This window comes from Aythya marila, assembly GCF_965140915.1.
Source record: "Aythya marila genome assembly, chromosome: 1".
Taxonomy (NCBI): domain Eukaryota; kingdom Metazoa; phylum Chordata; class Aves; order Anseriformes; family Anatidae; genus Aythya; species Aythya marila.
The window spans coordinates 90,485,064-90,501,854 of record NC_139042.1 but is presented as its reverse complement, the minus strand read 5'-3'; the positions used below and the strand labels follow the sequence as shown (position 1 = coordinate 90,501,854).

The 16,791-nt window shown below is 38.5% G+C and overlaps 1 protein-coding gene across 1 annotated transcript in view; it reads left to right on the top strand.

Annotated features, from left to right (window-relative positions):
* Positions 1-16,791, top strand: part of LOC309885222 (amine oxidase [flavin-containing] B-like) — a 53,478-nt gene that overhangs the window by 25,656 nt on the left and 11,031 nt on the right. The window contains exons 4-10 of the mRNA XM_082774936.1: positions 5,708-5,812; positions 6,860-6,951; positions 9,851-9,992; positions 11,218-11,367; positions 12,036-12,195; positions 13,632-13,728; positions 14,555-14,608. Coding sequence (XP_082631062.1) covers positions 5,708-5,812; positions 6,860-6,951; positions 9,851-9,992; positions 11,218-11,367; positions 12,036-12,195; positions 13,632-13,728; positions 14,555-14,608 — 800 coding nt within the window. The remainder of the gene's footprint in view (positions 1-5,707; positions 5,813-6,859; positions 6,952-9,850; positions 9,993-11,217; positions 11,368-12,035; positions 12,196-13,631; positions 13,729-14,554; positions 14,609-16,791) is intronic.

Genomic DNA, 16,791 nt, shown 5'->3' with positions numbered 1-16,791 from the left:
CTATCTGTGGGCAGGCAGAGAGCTGGCTTCATTGTTTTCTCCAAAATAAAACTCCTCTTTTCTCCTGTTCTTATGTATTTTTGTGCACTTATCTGCTTTTGGGAGGGGAAGGAGCTGTGGTTTTTTTAAGACAAACTCTAGAAATACTCAGGAAAGGTTTCTATTGATTTTATCCACTTTGTTGGGAGGTTTAATTCAGGTGTTGAAAGTCTTGTGCAGGTCCACTTTCAAAGAGCATTTAGAACCACAGTCCTTTGAAATATGTACTTCATAAGACACTTGAGCACTTTTTGTAAAAGTGTGTCTTAAATCTGTAAATAAGAAGTCTGGTTCTAGTCAACTTTTTTTCTCAGCTGGTTGGATCAAAGGATTATATTCTGTTTTAAATTCAGAGCAGAACCTCAAGTTTTCTTTCTAAAATACCTCATTGCTATTTGTTTTCCTTATTCTGCCTTTTTTCAGACAAGACGTATTCGAGTTTTTGACTTATGTGGTGGCAGAGTGAAGATGGACTTCATAATACAGAGGAAATACATTGTTCCCAATTAGCTCCTTTCCTTTTCAAGAGGCATGTTTCAGACCAATGTGTCTGGCTATACTACTCTTAAAATGAAATTACTTTTGATGATCAAATTTCACAAAACACACTGGCATCCAGAGCCGATGATCCAGAATTAAATACTGAAATATATTTAGAGGGTATTTTGGCACATCTTAATATTGCATATTTGCACTATTAGTTATCTGGATTTTCTTGCACTGCATTTATATTTTCTGATCTTTGTATCTTTTTATTTTTGTGATACCTGCCAGCATAGTAATCAGCTAAGTTTATGAACAGAACAGTTTCTCAGAGAAGGGAACTATTTACCTATTACTAACGGGATGCTATTTACCTGTCTCAGCTGCTGGAGATTTCATTTGTTCCAGCTAGTTGCCACGTTTTACTGAGAATTATGATTAATCAAAGGCTGAGCCCCAAGGACATGCTATAGATAGTATGGATTAAAAAAAAAAAAGGGAGGGACAGTTTTCCATGGTGCAGCAGATGACAAACTGAGAGTGAGAAGGTCCTGAATTCCAGCCTGATGTGACTCCTTGCTATTTCTCTTTTTTGTTCTCATGACTTCGTATCTTACCATTTCTGCACTTTACATGAATGACAGGATTTTAAGCTGAGAAAACAAGGTGTGTGATGCTTATGAATCAGCAGATGGCACTACATGCCCGTGAAGCTGTGTAACCGCAGATTAACATGCAGACTGACATACTGGTGAAGTTAGAAGCTGCTACTCCAAGGCTTAGAGAGCTTAGCTGAGGGGGTATCTGTGCTCACTCACCGGTGCAGGGATTGCATCATGTGGTCTTATTTCCTACACTGAAATCTGGCTATATTCATGTTCAGTTCTAAAAACTTCACGGATCATTGGCATGAGGGGCTGCAAGTTATGATGTGGAATACAGCTTGGGTACTGCCTGGGTACGCAACATTTAGGGGAGCACAAAGTGGTCTTGTGCCTGCAAAACCAGTCTTTCTTCTGAGATCTCAATGTGCAGTGAGATACTGATGACACTTTCTGTCAGAGGATGTCCTTTCTCCCCTAACCATTCTCTCACTCCCACTCTCCCAGGAGGAGGTGTGTGGGACCCGTCCCTATGACCTCCCAGGTGCTGGGGCTGATACTCAAGGGGCTGCTGGTACTCAGTTACCATGCTGTATATTTTCCCAGCTCTGTAGTAGTAAGCCATTTCTAGTTATGTTATCTGTTTGCCCTGAGGCAGAGCTGATGTCTGTAGAGAATTTATTTCCATACCACTTGGATTACATGGGTCTAGTGTAACTAAGCCAAACACTGGTTGACGTGATATTCTTCAAAACAGATAAATGAGAAAAATCTTTCAGGAATTGTAATATTTGTGACATCTTACATTGGATTCCTCATTTCCCTGTTTGTTTATTCCTGAGACAGCTAGGTTACTAGAATTTGCTCCCTATTGTTTCAGCTCCTTTAGCATGCTTTAGCCCATACTGCGGCAACAATCTTCTTAAGCAGCAAGTGACCCGTGCAATAGCGGGTAGACCTCCAGCTGCCAGTGCTGGTGTTCTGCTTTTGGAAGCATTGCACGTGGCATTATGAATCAGTTTCTAAAAACTATATATGCCTTCTATTAAATGCCACTGAGTGCACAAACAGTATTGGCATTAGAATGTTTTATCAAAATGTTTAGATGGGATGGTTATTATTACGGTTTATATACTGCTCTGATTTGGGTATTAAAAACATTTGAAGAGTAAATGTTTTGTGCATTTTTGAGCATATTTTTCATCCACATGTTTTGTTTTTCATTAGAGATTATGCAGCACCAATAGTTTTGGAGACTGCTATTCCCAGCAATATGATAGAAATTGGCAAATTTTGCCTAAGTATCAAAAAGCTTGTTGTACCTGCAAAAGTACAAATTCATCAGCAAAGCTGAAATGTTTTATTTTCTCAGAAATTACTCAGAAATATGTTGTCTTTCTTTGGTTGTGTTCTTTTTGTTTCTGTATAGATCGTAGTCTTACACTCTCAGACTGAGTTCTGCCTGGCAGCTCCTGGAGTTTTGTCTACATAGGAAATAAGGATCAGGCCTTACATAATGTCTTAGGAGCTCTTAAATGTAACATTCACAGGAGACTCCCTCACTTTAGTGATTATTTTTGTTTTTCCAGGTTGAGATTTGTTCTTGTGCTTTATGAGTATTGTTGCCCCAGATTTCTGCACAAGAGACATACCCAAGTTTTCCCTTTCAGCAGTTCAAATGCAGTGAAATAGAAGAATACTAAAACAAAGATGTGTTTTATGTGTCTCTTAGTCGTGCACTCATGAAAAAACACCACAGGGAATTCATAAGACTTGAGTTAACTCAGAGGGGATAACTCAGGTAGGATTGCCTCTGGCAGAGCAGGAAGCTCAGAACAAAATCAATAATTGGAATAACCCATTCTGATGCTGTCCTGGTTTTTGTGGGCACAGCAGTATACATGTTTCATAAACCTGAATCTGGGAAATGTTAGGTATTAAAAACCAAACCAATATATTCTTTCTTTGGAATACCTATGCAGGTTTGTATGCGTGTGAAGGGTAGCTCCAGTGCTCAGAACAAGGCACAGCAAAACTGACTTCTGGCTGCTATGAAATCTGTATGTGCCCAAAAAAGCTCATTGGTAGTTGGTGTTGGTAATTACCAACATGGTTCAGATTTCACTCGTTGGGGTAGGAGGTTATTTAGTCTGTGACCTATTGCTCTTTCAAAGCCCCTTGACAGTAGATCATGAAGATGTATCTCAGTTCAAATTATTTTCATTTTAACAGATTCCGTAATAGTACCAAAATGTCTATTTCAGGACCAAGTGAAGGATAAACTTGCTGCGGTTCATGATCTCCATCTATAGGCTTGACTCCAATAAGATGTATTTTCATATGGCTGAGCACAAGAGCTGTATAGATACACTTTGTTCCATGTTGAATGAAAGCAAACCTTTCCTGACATCTTCTGCAGTATTTCTGAACATGTGCTGTAATGTGCATTCCAAGATTGGAAATGCAAGGTTTTCAGCCTTGGTACCTCTGCTTCACAGAGTGACTGGGGATCAAATCCAACTATTATGAAACTGCGGATTGAAAACTTTTTTAAAATTGACATTTTGGCATGTTACAAACCATAATCTCTCCTCAAAAGCACTGCAAAATGGAATTGTTGTTTTGCAGCTACTTCTTCACATGTTCTGCAGAATTAATTCCTTTGTTCCTTCACTTTGCTTTCTTCCAAACTTTCATTACCTTAGTGTTTCTTACAAGAATTTCATTACAGTCTCATGGCCTTACAAAGACTACATGAAAAAAAAAAAGCTTCTTCTTAATTTACTCTAACTTGCTGTGTTTTTTGTTGTTGTTGTTGTTGTTGTTGTTGTTGTGTTTTTTTGTTTGTTTTTTTTTTTTTTGTTTTTGTTTTGTTTTGTTTTGTTTTGTAAATTAGTTTCTAAGTTGCTCTTACTCTTATCCCGAGGTTTCATTTCTGGAATTTCTGCTTTTTAAGTTTCTCTCTCTTTGAATTAGAAGTCCTCAAAATTATAAGTCAGCATTTTATAAGGTTGTGTATATTTTTGTTATTTCCAGACCAAGTTTTTAGTCTCTCAAGATCCTTTTACTCTCTCTTCTGGTGTTTGCAGGTTTGAATAATGTACTTTCTGTCCCTTCTTTCGCATTATTAATTAAGTGGCTAAATCAAACCAAGCTTGATGCTTCTTCATGTAAATGGTATTTGTATACTTATCTTCAATGAGACACAGTGTTTTTTGTTTGTTGTAACCTGGCTCCAAATATTTAATCCTGATGCAGCATTTCTTCTGAAGCCAGAGTGATCAGTTGGTGTGGCACTGTATCAATATCTATTAAAAGTTAATGATTCTACCAATTGGCGTTCATACTGATGCAGTGCCCTCTTAAATAGGTAATTTAAGTTTTGAAAAATCAACGATGGAACACAATATGGCCTTTATTGGTCATCAATTTTATGGAGTCCAGAATGTGTTGTGAAGAAATGAGTAGCCATACAATGCTAATGTGCATTTAATTGTGATTTTTTATATCTGTTATGTTGCCATACATATAGTAAGCCAAGGAAATCCCTTGCAAATAAAAAAGCTTTACAAATTAACTGTTGTCTTTTGCCCTTAATTAAACTGGACTTTCTGGACTGATAGTAGTGGCAACATTTATTGAATGTATTAAAACCTAACTATTAAATATATAATGATGAAATTAGGACATTCATGTTGGCCAGACTGTCATTATCGAGAATGTATGGCCAGAGGTATGGTTGTTGAATGGGAGAAATAGTGATCATTAGTAAATACTACATTTTCTATAGGGCTGGGGATGTGCATGTTAGCTGGAAAGAGTTTGTTCCAGGAAGGTCTCTGAGCTATGATTTTAGTGTATAATAAAGCTCATCACAGCTGCTTTGGTCTGATTTTGAAAGAAAAAAAAAAGTCACTAAATGCAATTACCAATTAAGTTTTTTCATGAACAATTAGGAAAATATGTAACATATGTTTCTTGTTTTCAGGAAAAAAATAGCTGTTTTTTCATCTCAGTTGAGCAATACTGTTCTGTCTCATTTTTTCCTCCGATATTAGTGACTCTCCTGCAGGATATTAGTTTTATTGCCCAGAAGTATCCAATTTAAAACTTTCAAGATACAAGGCACTACCGGTTTTGCACACAACTGACTTAACTGCGTGTCAAGTTTAAGTTGCATACATACAATCCCAGAACGGCTGAGGTGGGAAGGGAGGCCACCTACTCCATCCCCTGCTCAAGCAGGGCCACCCAGAACAGGCTGCCCAGGACCATGTCCAGGCAGCTTTTGGAGATCTCCAAGATTACACAACCTCCCTAGATAACCTGGGAGATTGCTCCATGACCTGCACGGCACAGAAGTGCTGCCTGCTGTTCAGATGGAGCCTCCTGTTGCTCAGTGTGGGCCCACAGACATCATCTGTCAGAAGCCATTACATGTATTGATTCAATTTTTGCTTTCGTCTAGTCAGAACTTAACCATTTGGTGTGGTTTCCCGCACGTAGAAACTATCAGTACAGTGATTGTATTTTATTTTTTATTTATTTATTTATTTATTTATTTATTTATTTTCATCTTGTAGGGTAAATCTTACCCCTTCAAAGGTGCATTTCCTCCTCTGTGGAATCCTTTGGCCTACCTGGACTACAACAACCTGTGGAGGACTATGGATGAAATGGGAAAGGAGGTATGGCAGGAGGAATTGCAGCTGACCATTTCAGCTCAGCTTTGTCTCCGTGTGAAGCAGATCAGTGGGGCAGAGTGCAGATGGGACTAGGATGTAGACAGGCAAAGCTGGTCTAGCTTGAACATGCCTAGCTCTTCCCATGAACAGTATTAAAACATGTAATTTGGTATACATTGGTAGTCAGAGCACATTTATAAATGGCATCCTGGCATTCTCATTCTGAAAGCCATGCTGCTAAGCCTGTCTGCAGTCCTACCTCTCTCTTTTTTTTTTTTAATTTTATTTTAACGAGCATCAGGGTTTTTGCTTGTGATTTTAGCATTATGCTAAATTGAGTAAGCAGCATTTTAAGAGGCTTGTAGGCCTGTAAAATATGTCCTTCTCCACCCTCAAATTCATACCAACCATTTTAGTTTGTTACCATTAGTGCATATTTTCCATTGAGCTACAAGATTTTAAAAAGAGGTGGCTGTTACTGGCACAGATGAACAAGAGAGCTATAGAACAACCCAGAACCATTCCTCAGCACTGTGCTTTATCTTTGTAGCTCTTAACTCTAAAATTATTCTCTATTCTTATACCTAAAAATACATATATGAAAAAGAACAATCCTTAAAAGCATCTTCTGTTAAGTTCACTGTACTACCTGTCAGGAATTTGCAGGCAGAGTTATCATGTAAAGATGAGATTATGTCTGCAGTGTTGCAGATACTGAGGATAAAGCATAAATTCTGTTTGCTGCCTCTTGTGTTGCATATTTCTCTTTCATGCAGTCATTCAGCTTCTAATGTTAATTCTCTCCTTTTTTTCTTTGCTTGAACTTTTAATTCTAACCCAAAGAGGTAACTATTTCTTATGAAAATAACACATTCAGAATGAGTTATTAAAAAAAATATACTAAAACACTATATCAAGGTTATTTTGACAATAGACCTAAACAACAGTCCAGACCTCTTATTTTAACCTGAAATCAACCTGTTCATTTTGTTGTCTTTTTCTTATGCCACTCATTCATTTGCTGATGAATACTATTTTATGTTACCTTAGATTCCTAATGAAGCTCCGTGGAAGGCTCCACATGCAGAAGAATGGGACAAAATGACTATGCAAGATTTCATAGACAAAATTTGCTGGACAAAGTAAGAAACTCTTTAATATGGAAGTAGATACAAAAGCTTATATTTATATACCTTAGAACTCCACGTAGACATTACTACTTGGCAAACAGGTATAATTACCACTAGGATACAGCTTTTTGAAGAAATGTGATGAGAAAATATTTTTACAGTAGAACACAACACCTATCAGCACACACAATAGTTTCTGTTACATATCCGTAACTTTTTAGACTAATACAAAGATATAAGGAAAATGGGTTTTGTGGGAGAGGTTACTTCTGAATACTTGGGTAATACCTTCATCTGTTACATATTACTATGTGTTTAAGTATTCAAGGAAAAATGCTCTGGCTACAGAAGGTTTTTGAATTATATTTTTGATGGAACAGCATACATCTATTCTGTAATGGACCAGCTGATTTTTCCAAAGTACTATAACATTTGTCTTGAAATGGCAATAAATCACTCTAACATCCATTGTTCTATTGTTTAACTGCTGCACTATATACCACCCAGGGAAACTGAGAATGCTTCCTGTTTTTATGTATACATCAAAGCAATTTTTCTTTACTTGCCATTCAAGAGCAGTTTGATTGGTTTTCTTCACACTGAAGCAAAAAAACATGAATTCAGCCTTGCTGTAAAGCAGATTGATTTCTACAGCAACAGTGTTAGAATTTCTAAGCATCAAACACCCTGCTGCAGGGAGCAGGCACAACCTTAGTGCAAAAGCCTGACAGCACCCTCTCAGAATGACACTGCCAGCGGTATTGGGGGGCATGTTTATGGTTTCAGCCAGCCTTTAGAGAGGAACATGGGCATTGCTAAAGAACAGGAGGCTCTTGTGCAAAAGCACTCAGTCTTCTGGTCATTTTGCTTTCATTTGCAACAAAAGTTATAGCTGTACACAAACATTTCTCATTTATGCCACCATGCATATTCAGTGAAAGGAAATAGAAATGTATACTGTCCATCCTGCTGGCCTTTTTAACCTCTGATTTGGTAAGGAACTATGCGGGTTAGCAGAACACTGCACGCTGGTAGCTATTCAATATCCAATAGGTCACAGGACTACAGTCATATTTTTTCAGACTCTCTGATGGAATAAGACTTGACATTTTACCTCAATATTGGCATAACTGTCAGCCTCCCTTAATTCCAAGATGCTTTTCAAATTTCATATGTGCATCTCAGCTTGATTTGCCCGGTTTGCTCAAGATGTAGATAACGTTCTGTAGAAACTTCCCACCCCAGAAGGTAGTCATCCAGAAGGGTAATCTTCTACTATTTTCTCTCATCTCTCAGGCTGTACAGATTTGCTTTTGGCTAGACTTGCATGCTGGAAATGCCCTGTTGAAATCATTCTGCCATTACTAGGTAAAACACCAGAAGAAACTGGGAAACTGAAATACTGAAAAGCAGTGGGAGAAGGCAGCAGAAACAATGAAGATTTAACCACTGCCTAGTACCTTCCGTCTATGAAATATTAATAAGTACATACACTAATTCTCCCATCTTTCAGAGCTGATCATATTTTTCAGTATGTGTTTATATAGATAAAAAATGATAAATATTTTCTGTATTATTTTTGGCTGTCAAGAATAAAGCCAGAATGAACCCATATTTTAGAAAATGAGGCAGCATTTTACTACAGCAGGGCTTTGTACGTTTTTAGCAAGGACATTAAACCCTTTTTTATGTGTAGAACTACAGCTGAGTTTGAAATATTATGTCTGAGTTATGCTTTTCTCTTTTTTTTTTTTTTTTGGAAGTTCAAAGACTGAAAAAAGGAAGAAACAACTGAAAGTGAATTCTGTACTGGCTTTAGAAGTTATTGATTACCTAGTGCTTGGCATATGAAATACCTATAGGTACTCAGTCACTGTAGTTCACAATGCAGTTCAGCTGAGCATCTCCTGGTCATGTTCTCCATGTCACTCTTAAATCTTTCTCAGAGTGAGGGCAGAGGAAGTGTTTACTTTTCACAGGAGGAATATTTGCCTGAGCCTTAATTAACTGTCTTAGTTCACCTCAAAATATTGTACAGGTTTATACAATAATTTCCAGTAGAGCTGCCATTTTGCTTATTCCTGTAATGAAAGCACCAACTAGAGAACATAAAGCAGTGATTCTTCTTCAGACACAGGCCACTTTTCCACTTCTGTGTTCATCACCACTGGGTACCAGACCACCATTTAAAATACTGAGTTGTGTGACCAAAAGTATCCTTTCATTATTTATTTATTTATTTGTTTTTTTGCCAAACTTATGCGTTAATCTGTATAAACTGCAACCTCACTTATGGCTTTCTACTCCTCTTCTTTCCTTGGTTTGTTCTTGCTGCAGCACCCTCCCAGAGCACAGCAGAGGAGAGAGCAGTAAGGGGTGCTGACTAACTAGAGAGTTTAGATAATTAGCTTAGATAAGATGCTTAACTTTTTTCAATGGCAAATGTTGAATAATTCATATGCTGAGTGCTTGAGGGACAGGTATTCAGGAAGTGCAAACAGAACAGCAGATCTTGAATATCACCCAGGAGCCATGGGAGGACGCATTGGTTTTGCAGTCCAGTGAAGACATCAGAGACTGCTTCCCTTAATCCTGAGTCTGGAATGATAAACTAATTTTGTATTGGTAGCATAAAAATGCTATAAGCTTTCATTGGCCTTTGTGTTTCCTGGAGCCCTAATTTGGCTGGTCTACAGCAGCACTTAATTAACATTTTTTTACAGGGTTCACTGAAAAATGTTCCATAAAAGCAATTGATATTTTTTCCTGTTTCCACTGAAATCAAGGAAGCCTTTGCCCTTATCTTCAGTGGAAGAAGAGATTGCCAAAGACAGTCTCTGCCCTACTAAAGAATGCGATTGTTACCCTTTTCCAAACTTTACATTTACTTACTTTCTTGTCTTTGCTGCAGTGCTGCCAAGAGTTTTGCAACTCTGTTTGTGAACGTGGATGTCACTTCTGAACCCCACGAGGTCTCTGCCCTCTGGTTTTTGTGGTATGTGAAGCAGTGTGGGGGGACAGCCAGGATCTTCTCAACAACCAATGGGGGGCAGGTATTGTCAGCCATCACCTTCTGCGGCTTGCAATGAACCCTTGTTTAGCTTCATTCTTCTGCTTGTTTATTTAAGTTCAGAGGGTGAACGGATACACCCATGACTTTGACCTAGTAGCACATTGGTAACTAGTTGCACGCATTTACACATTAATCAAACTCTTGCTAAACTCATGTTGAAGGCTGTTCCTGTGCTGAAGGCATTGGCCTAAGGGTCAGTAGATTTGTAACTGTTCCCGACTGTCTTCCTTTTGGGCTCTGGTTCGAATACATATTTTGTTTATTCATTTTTTAAACAAAGGAAAATATCATGTTTCCTTCTGGTATAAGGCTGAAGACAGACTTACTGCTTCAGAAATACTTCATGAGGATGGTAATGCTAGCTGCATCAGTGTGCAGAGCACTTCAAATCAATACTGGAATTGTAGCCTGGAGCTGGGTTCCTAAAGACACAAGCTTCCAAGAATTAAAACTGTAAAGATTTTAAAATCAGACTGAAGAAAATGAAGAGCCCTGCTTAAGTATAGTATTGCTCTAAAATGACTGCAAAACTGGTACCTTGGTGCTGCTTCTACATTTCAAAAAAGTAAAGACTCTGTTAATGGTCTTCTACTTTAGAAATGCAAATTTTAGTGAATATGTTTGAAATAATTATATTTTTACCAATGTAAGTTATTTAATCACAAATAAATACCCAAAGACAAAAAAAAAAAAAGATTAAAAAAAGATAAAAAATACAAAGATAAAAATTACAACACATAAAAATGCAGATAAACATGCATAGGTACATCAGTAATTATAGATAATTTAATTGTAAATACAATGCATAAAATATTATTTGAATCCTCCAGTAAGTTGGAGGTTATTTGAGTTTAAGTTAAGTTGGATTACATACTTCAGGATATGTGATCAGTGTTGCTGATGCACACAGGTTTGTGGAATCCATTTGAAGATCACATGAGAGTGTGTTTTTTTTTTTTCTCATGAGGTTACAGATACTTCTAGTTTTGGCTGGTGGTCAGACATGGGAAGTGCAGGAGTTCACTGAAAGAGAAAATAATGTGGAGACTTTTTCCAAGACTGCTAATCTTCCTGAAGAAACTTTGTTAACAACAGAAGAATGAAGTTTGTTTTGAACCCCAAGCAAAATATTTGTCATTATATGAGCTCTGCATGCACAGCTTTGCTGATTCCTCTGTGCTGAGTCGTCATTTTGTGTCTTTCAGGAGAGAAAGTTTGTTGGAGGCTCTGGACAGATCAGTGAGAAAATAATGGAGCGCCTGGGAAGCCGAGTGAAGCTGAGGAAGCCAGTAGTCCGCATTGACCAGTCGGGTGAAAACGTCGTAGTGGAAACCTTAGATCATGAATTATATGAGGTGATGAAACCTCATACATCTAAACAACCATTTGTATTGGGACAGATAGAAAACTTTCAGTTTTTCCTTTTTGTCTTTTACAAAATCCTGTAAAAAAATGTAGCAGAGACCAAAGCGACTATGACAGAGGGTTGCGTTTTCTGACTGTTCCTGCGTAATAGCACTGACGGAACTGTAAAATGATATCTGAAAAGCAAAGTGTCTGTTGAAAGTTGTCATTCACTACCATATTTTCTTTGTGTTCAGTTACCTTCAGAATTAAAGGATAGTGGTAAGGTGAACATGATACTGTAGCTTAGTAATAAACTTCCTGTGAAAAAAGAAAAAATCAGGCTTTGCTTCCAAGTTGTAACAGAGGAGTCCAGATGGAAAGGCGACCAACGGACTCCTATAAGACAGAAAATCTCTCCACTGGATTTTTTCAAGTGCTGGGAAAAGAGCAGCTGCCCATCATTGGAACAGATGGCTGTTTACATAATGCTTGTTTGTTGTTTTAACAACCAGGATTTTGTGAGGGTTCAGTTTCGCAATTCTTGTACTAAATGCCAAAATTGCTTTAGAAGATACACCCTGCAACCTCTCCAGATGTCTGCTGAAATCATTAGAGCAATATAGTTAGGTTGACGTATTTGAGAATGTCGTTGGCTTATGTATAATTTCTTCTGCAGGGCAAATATGTGATCAGTGCCATTCCCCCAGCTCTTGGTTTGAAGATTCATTTCAACCCACCTTTGCCCCCAATGAGAAACCAGCTCATCAACCGAATCCCAATGGGCTCAGTCATCAAATGCATTGTGTACTACAAGGAAACCTTCTGGAGGAAGAAGGGTATTACATTTTAATTAAAGGGAATAGTAGCAGTAGTAGCAGTGGAATAGAGAGGGAGAAAGTACATAGTAACAGAGTGGACTTTGAGTTTAGAGAATGGTGGTTCTTAGAAGGAGATTCCATATACTCCCATGCCTTTCCTTGAGAAACTTGAGGGAGAGTTTTGGAAGACTGGGAGAAGAAAAAGAAAGGGGTAGGCATGAAGGGAGAGGGCAAGGTACAGTCACGCTTGTTGCTTATTGCTTTGGTTGTTCTTTGTTGTCCTCTCCTTTTCCGTTGGAGATACCTGTTTATGAGTTTCTCCCACTCATACACTAATATAAAGGTACAAGAAACGTATGATGGAGAGAGGTTTTATCCCATCAGCTGTCAGCCTGCAAAACCTCTGCCTTCTGACTGTGTTGGGCAGGATTCAGTTACGTTGTCTTCCTTGTCTTCCAGTGGACATCTCCACCTGCACCCTTTATATGCTGAATACTTCCATTATGTTTCCTCAGATCTCTTTTATAACTTAGTCTCAGACAAACTGTGATGTAATAGCACCCATTTCTCTTCTGTGGTTATAATGAGTCCACACCTATTTGTCTACAAGTGTCACACACCCTTCATCTCTGTGAATGATTTTAAGAGCTCTGGATTTTGGCATATACTGGCCATTAAGTTTTGGGATGGATTGGCAAAAGGTAACTCTCATTTCCTGGTACAACCCATAGTTTGTATACTGTGCTTTGATAGCACAGTTTTTCTTCTTTTAAGAAGAATTTATTTTCTTCAAATTCTTCTTTTAAGAACAATTGCATTTTCAGAACAATTTACAAATATCTCTTCCTTTGTCTGACATAAATGTCACATATGGAAACAATTGTGCTAGAGGCACTTGAACATCTTCAGTATCTGAGAACAATCTGTTTCTCTGCAATTTCTGTGCAATCTTGCTAACTGGGTTGGAGTTTATTTTTGTATTGTGAATTCAACAATAGATTCCTTTACTGTCTTTCTGCTTTAAAGAAGAAGACAGAAGCTTTTCTGTTTCAAAAAGACTGCTAATTGTCAGCACATCTCAGATGCAAAGTTTCTCTTCAAGATAGGATCTAACACTTCTGTGAGCCAATGTGTGCTGCCTTGCAGATTGGTGAAGGTTATGTGCTAATTTTTGTCACTTGGTTAGGATCACTTTCTGTGTTTGTTTGGTTTTGTTTTGTTTCCTTCTTCTTTCTTTCATTTTCATATCTCCTTATATTAGAAACACAGAGTCAGAGAACAATATGGATTGGGAGGGACTTCTGGATGTCATCTAGTCCAATTCCTTGCTCAGAGCAGGGTACCTTTGGATCAGGTTGTTTAGGGCATTTTCCGGTCAAATTTTGAATATTTCACAGCTCACACATGTGTCCAAATACATGGATCCTAAATTCTTTTCCTCCTTGTGCTTACAGGGTATTGTGGTACCATGATGATTGAGGACGAGGATGCTGCAATTGGTTTAACACTTGATGATACTAAGCCTGATGGTAGCTTTCCTGCCATAATAGGGTAAGAGAAAAGATATCTACTTAATACCTCTTTATTTTGTCTTAGAGGCAACAACTGAAGCAGAAAACCTGCTACTTTTGAAGGAAAATCCTTTAATAAAATAACACTCCACAGATCATGTGAATCGCTTAAAACTCAGAATATTCTGATAGTTAAAGGGTTATTTCTCAGTGTATAGTGATTTTTTTTATGAAATTTTCTTTCCAAAAAATCCTCACTATGATTTAACAGGAAATTTTAAATGATGAAATTCTATTGCTTCTTCTCTTTTTCCGCCTGTCATATTTTGCCTTGCCATGCACCAAAATATAAAAATGGAGAAACAGAATGAAATGAGAAAGAAAAAATGAGGTTAATGCACAAATTTACAGCTTTCTCTAAATATTTTGCCTCCCCAAAACTTGCAGTTCTTTAAATGAAAATTTGTTTTCTAGCATTACATTATTTTTATTAAAAAACTGCTTGATCGATCTTAGAAAGTTATTAATTTCCATGTCAATCCCAGCAAGCAATCCCAGGTTTAACCTCTTGTTATTATATGCCTGCACACACTCTTGTATAAAATTTAGGTCACTGGGACCTAATAACTTAGCTCATACAAATGAGCTCTGAACTTTAGAGTGGGTTCTTCCAGATAGTTTTTTTCCATAGTGAGTATAGCATATAATGTTACACAACAAGATAAAATGGATAGTTTGGATAGCGACCCAAGAACTAATATTAATGATTACATCATCTCATCAAAAGGTTTTGGCATTTTAAATAATGCAGGGAACATAGTAACATAATGGAAACAAATTGTTTTGTGGTCTTCTTTTTTTTACAGTTTCATTCTTGCTCGAAAGTGTAGAAGACTGACAAATCTCACAAAAGAAGAAAGGTAAGCACAAATGATAGAGATTTTATTAGACTCAAACTTCTGTTATAAACAACCAGAGCAGGAAAAAGTGCCCTAATCTGAAGGAAGCTGTAACCTTGTGACTGTAGGTGGATGTGTCACTTAAAGGAAGTAGTCCTCTTATTTGCGGTGGGCTTTTTTTTTATTTTTTTTTTTTGAGAACTCTGTAAGGTCTTCATCCAAACTGGCAGCAGATGTGGCAGCCAGTCCTTGTCCAACAGATGAACTGCTCTAAGCTGCTGACTATAGATGTAGTGTAGATATCCTGCTGCCCTCACTGGGAAGGGTCAGGGTAGCCTCATCCCCGCTGCTGCCTCTCTGGCTTAATGCAACTGCACTGTGCAATTACAAAGCTTGTCAGAAGAGTTAGGTTTGTCCACTCTGCTTGATTTTGCTAGTCACCCTGGTGGGTCATTTCAGCATCTGTAATTTAGCACAACCCTTGCACTTCTGTAGCTGCTGTGAATGAGATCTCAGTATCATGAAGGGTTCAAAAAGCTGCTTCTAGCTCTCCATCCTCAGCTGCAGAAAAAAAAAAAAGCCTATCAGGCAGTGTTTTTTTTACTGTCTTGTTAAAACAAATCTGTGCATACAGTACTCCTCTTTTGTCTGTTATTAAATTAGAATTTACAAAGTAATGAGATTTTTTTTTTTTTTTTCCATCACACGGTTTCACAGTATCTGATCAAATTAAAAGCTACACATAGAGTATGGATGTAAGAAGAGCCTTATTTTGACATGGAAAAAAATGCATTTGTATTTCAAGCATGCCACAAGGAATACTGTGTCCAAGTAAACATTTTTACGGTAATAGCCAGCCTAACTAGAGAAGATGTAGTCATCTCAGATTAGCTTTGCAGGTAGTCTAGCCGTCTGTGGATAATGGGTCTAGGTGGGCCTGTTAATATCCCAGGCTTTTGAAATGACAGCCAGGTACCACAGAGCTCCCTTAATTTTGGCAGGAATGGACAAGGCTCTCTTTTCCTCAGCACTCAGGCTTTGAAATAGACCCCCAGCAGGTGACTGACGATAAAAGCGGTGTAGGTATTCTGAAATCCAGCATGCCTCGCATTTTAAGCCATCATAAACACCAAATGGCATCTTACACTGTGTGTCAACATACAAGATATTACTGAGCATTTGCTGTACTTGAGAAGAGCTTCTATTTCTGTGAAATGAAGGGCTGTCCTAGCTATTTGTGAGGTACTGTTGAAGAAAGGCTACTCTTCCCTGGGCATTAAAAGTGTTAGCATGACCAGCTGACCACTGCTGCCTATGGTCAAGCTTTAAACAAAAGGATTTAGAACTCTTGTCTTTTGTGCAATAAATCTTAGAATAGGAAGGACTTCATTTTGGTAAAGAATGGACATGAAATGTGCGACGGTTGGTAGATGCACCCTGGTGCCAGGGCTGGGGGTGCCTCTCTGCCCCCTGCAATCCTGGTCACAGTCAGACAAGGCAGGAGCCTCCTGAACTGCAGCTCCTCCCCTGAACATCAGTACAAGGCTTCTTCACTGGAAACCAATCTTCAGGAGAAGACAGAGTGCAAAGCTGGGTCTTCTCCCACTGTAAGTTCAGGAAGCAAATGGTTTGTGTCATTTAGATGGGGCTTTGGTGTTTGCAAGGAGAGACTGCAGGAGCAGGGTGGACTAGCTGCCTTCCTGAGACAGTGCTCTCTTATCAGCAATAGCTGGGCTCTCCCTTTATCATGGCATGGACAATAGGGTTAGGTTTTCAGTACTGCATATGAGGAGTTGGATGTAGAGTCCATGGAAGCTATTTTAATTCCTGGCTGAACAGCAGTGGTGGGAGGGGATGGGAACTGCTTTACAGCTTAAGCCAGATCCAAAGGAGTGAAGCCCACCACTGCCTTCCAGCTGGCGTTCCCAGGCCAGGTGCCAATGACTAATTACAGTGTTTAAATTGTGCCCTACCTTTCGCAACTGTGCAACAAAGGCATCACACACAGCCTTGGCATGAAAGAACAGGGAGGAGAGATGAGTGCCTGCATGTGCACTTCATCCTCACTGCAGGGAGGAAGCACTGGGCATGGTGTCGGTCTCAACAGGATCCTACCTTAGTAGCTCCAGGCATAACACTCCGCCTATTTAGTTCTGGTGGTAATTTCACAGCTGAGTTCAAGGCCCAGAAATAAGGATTTTACT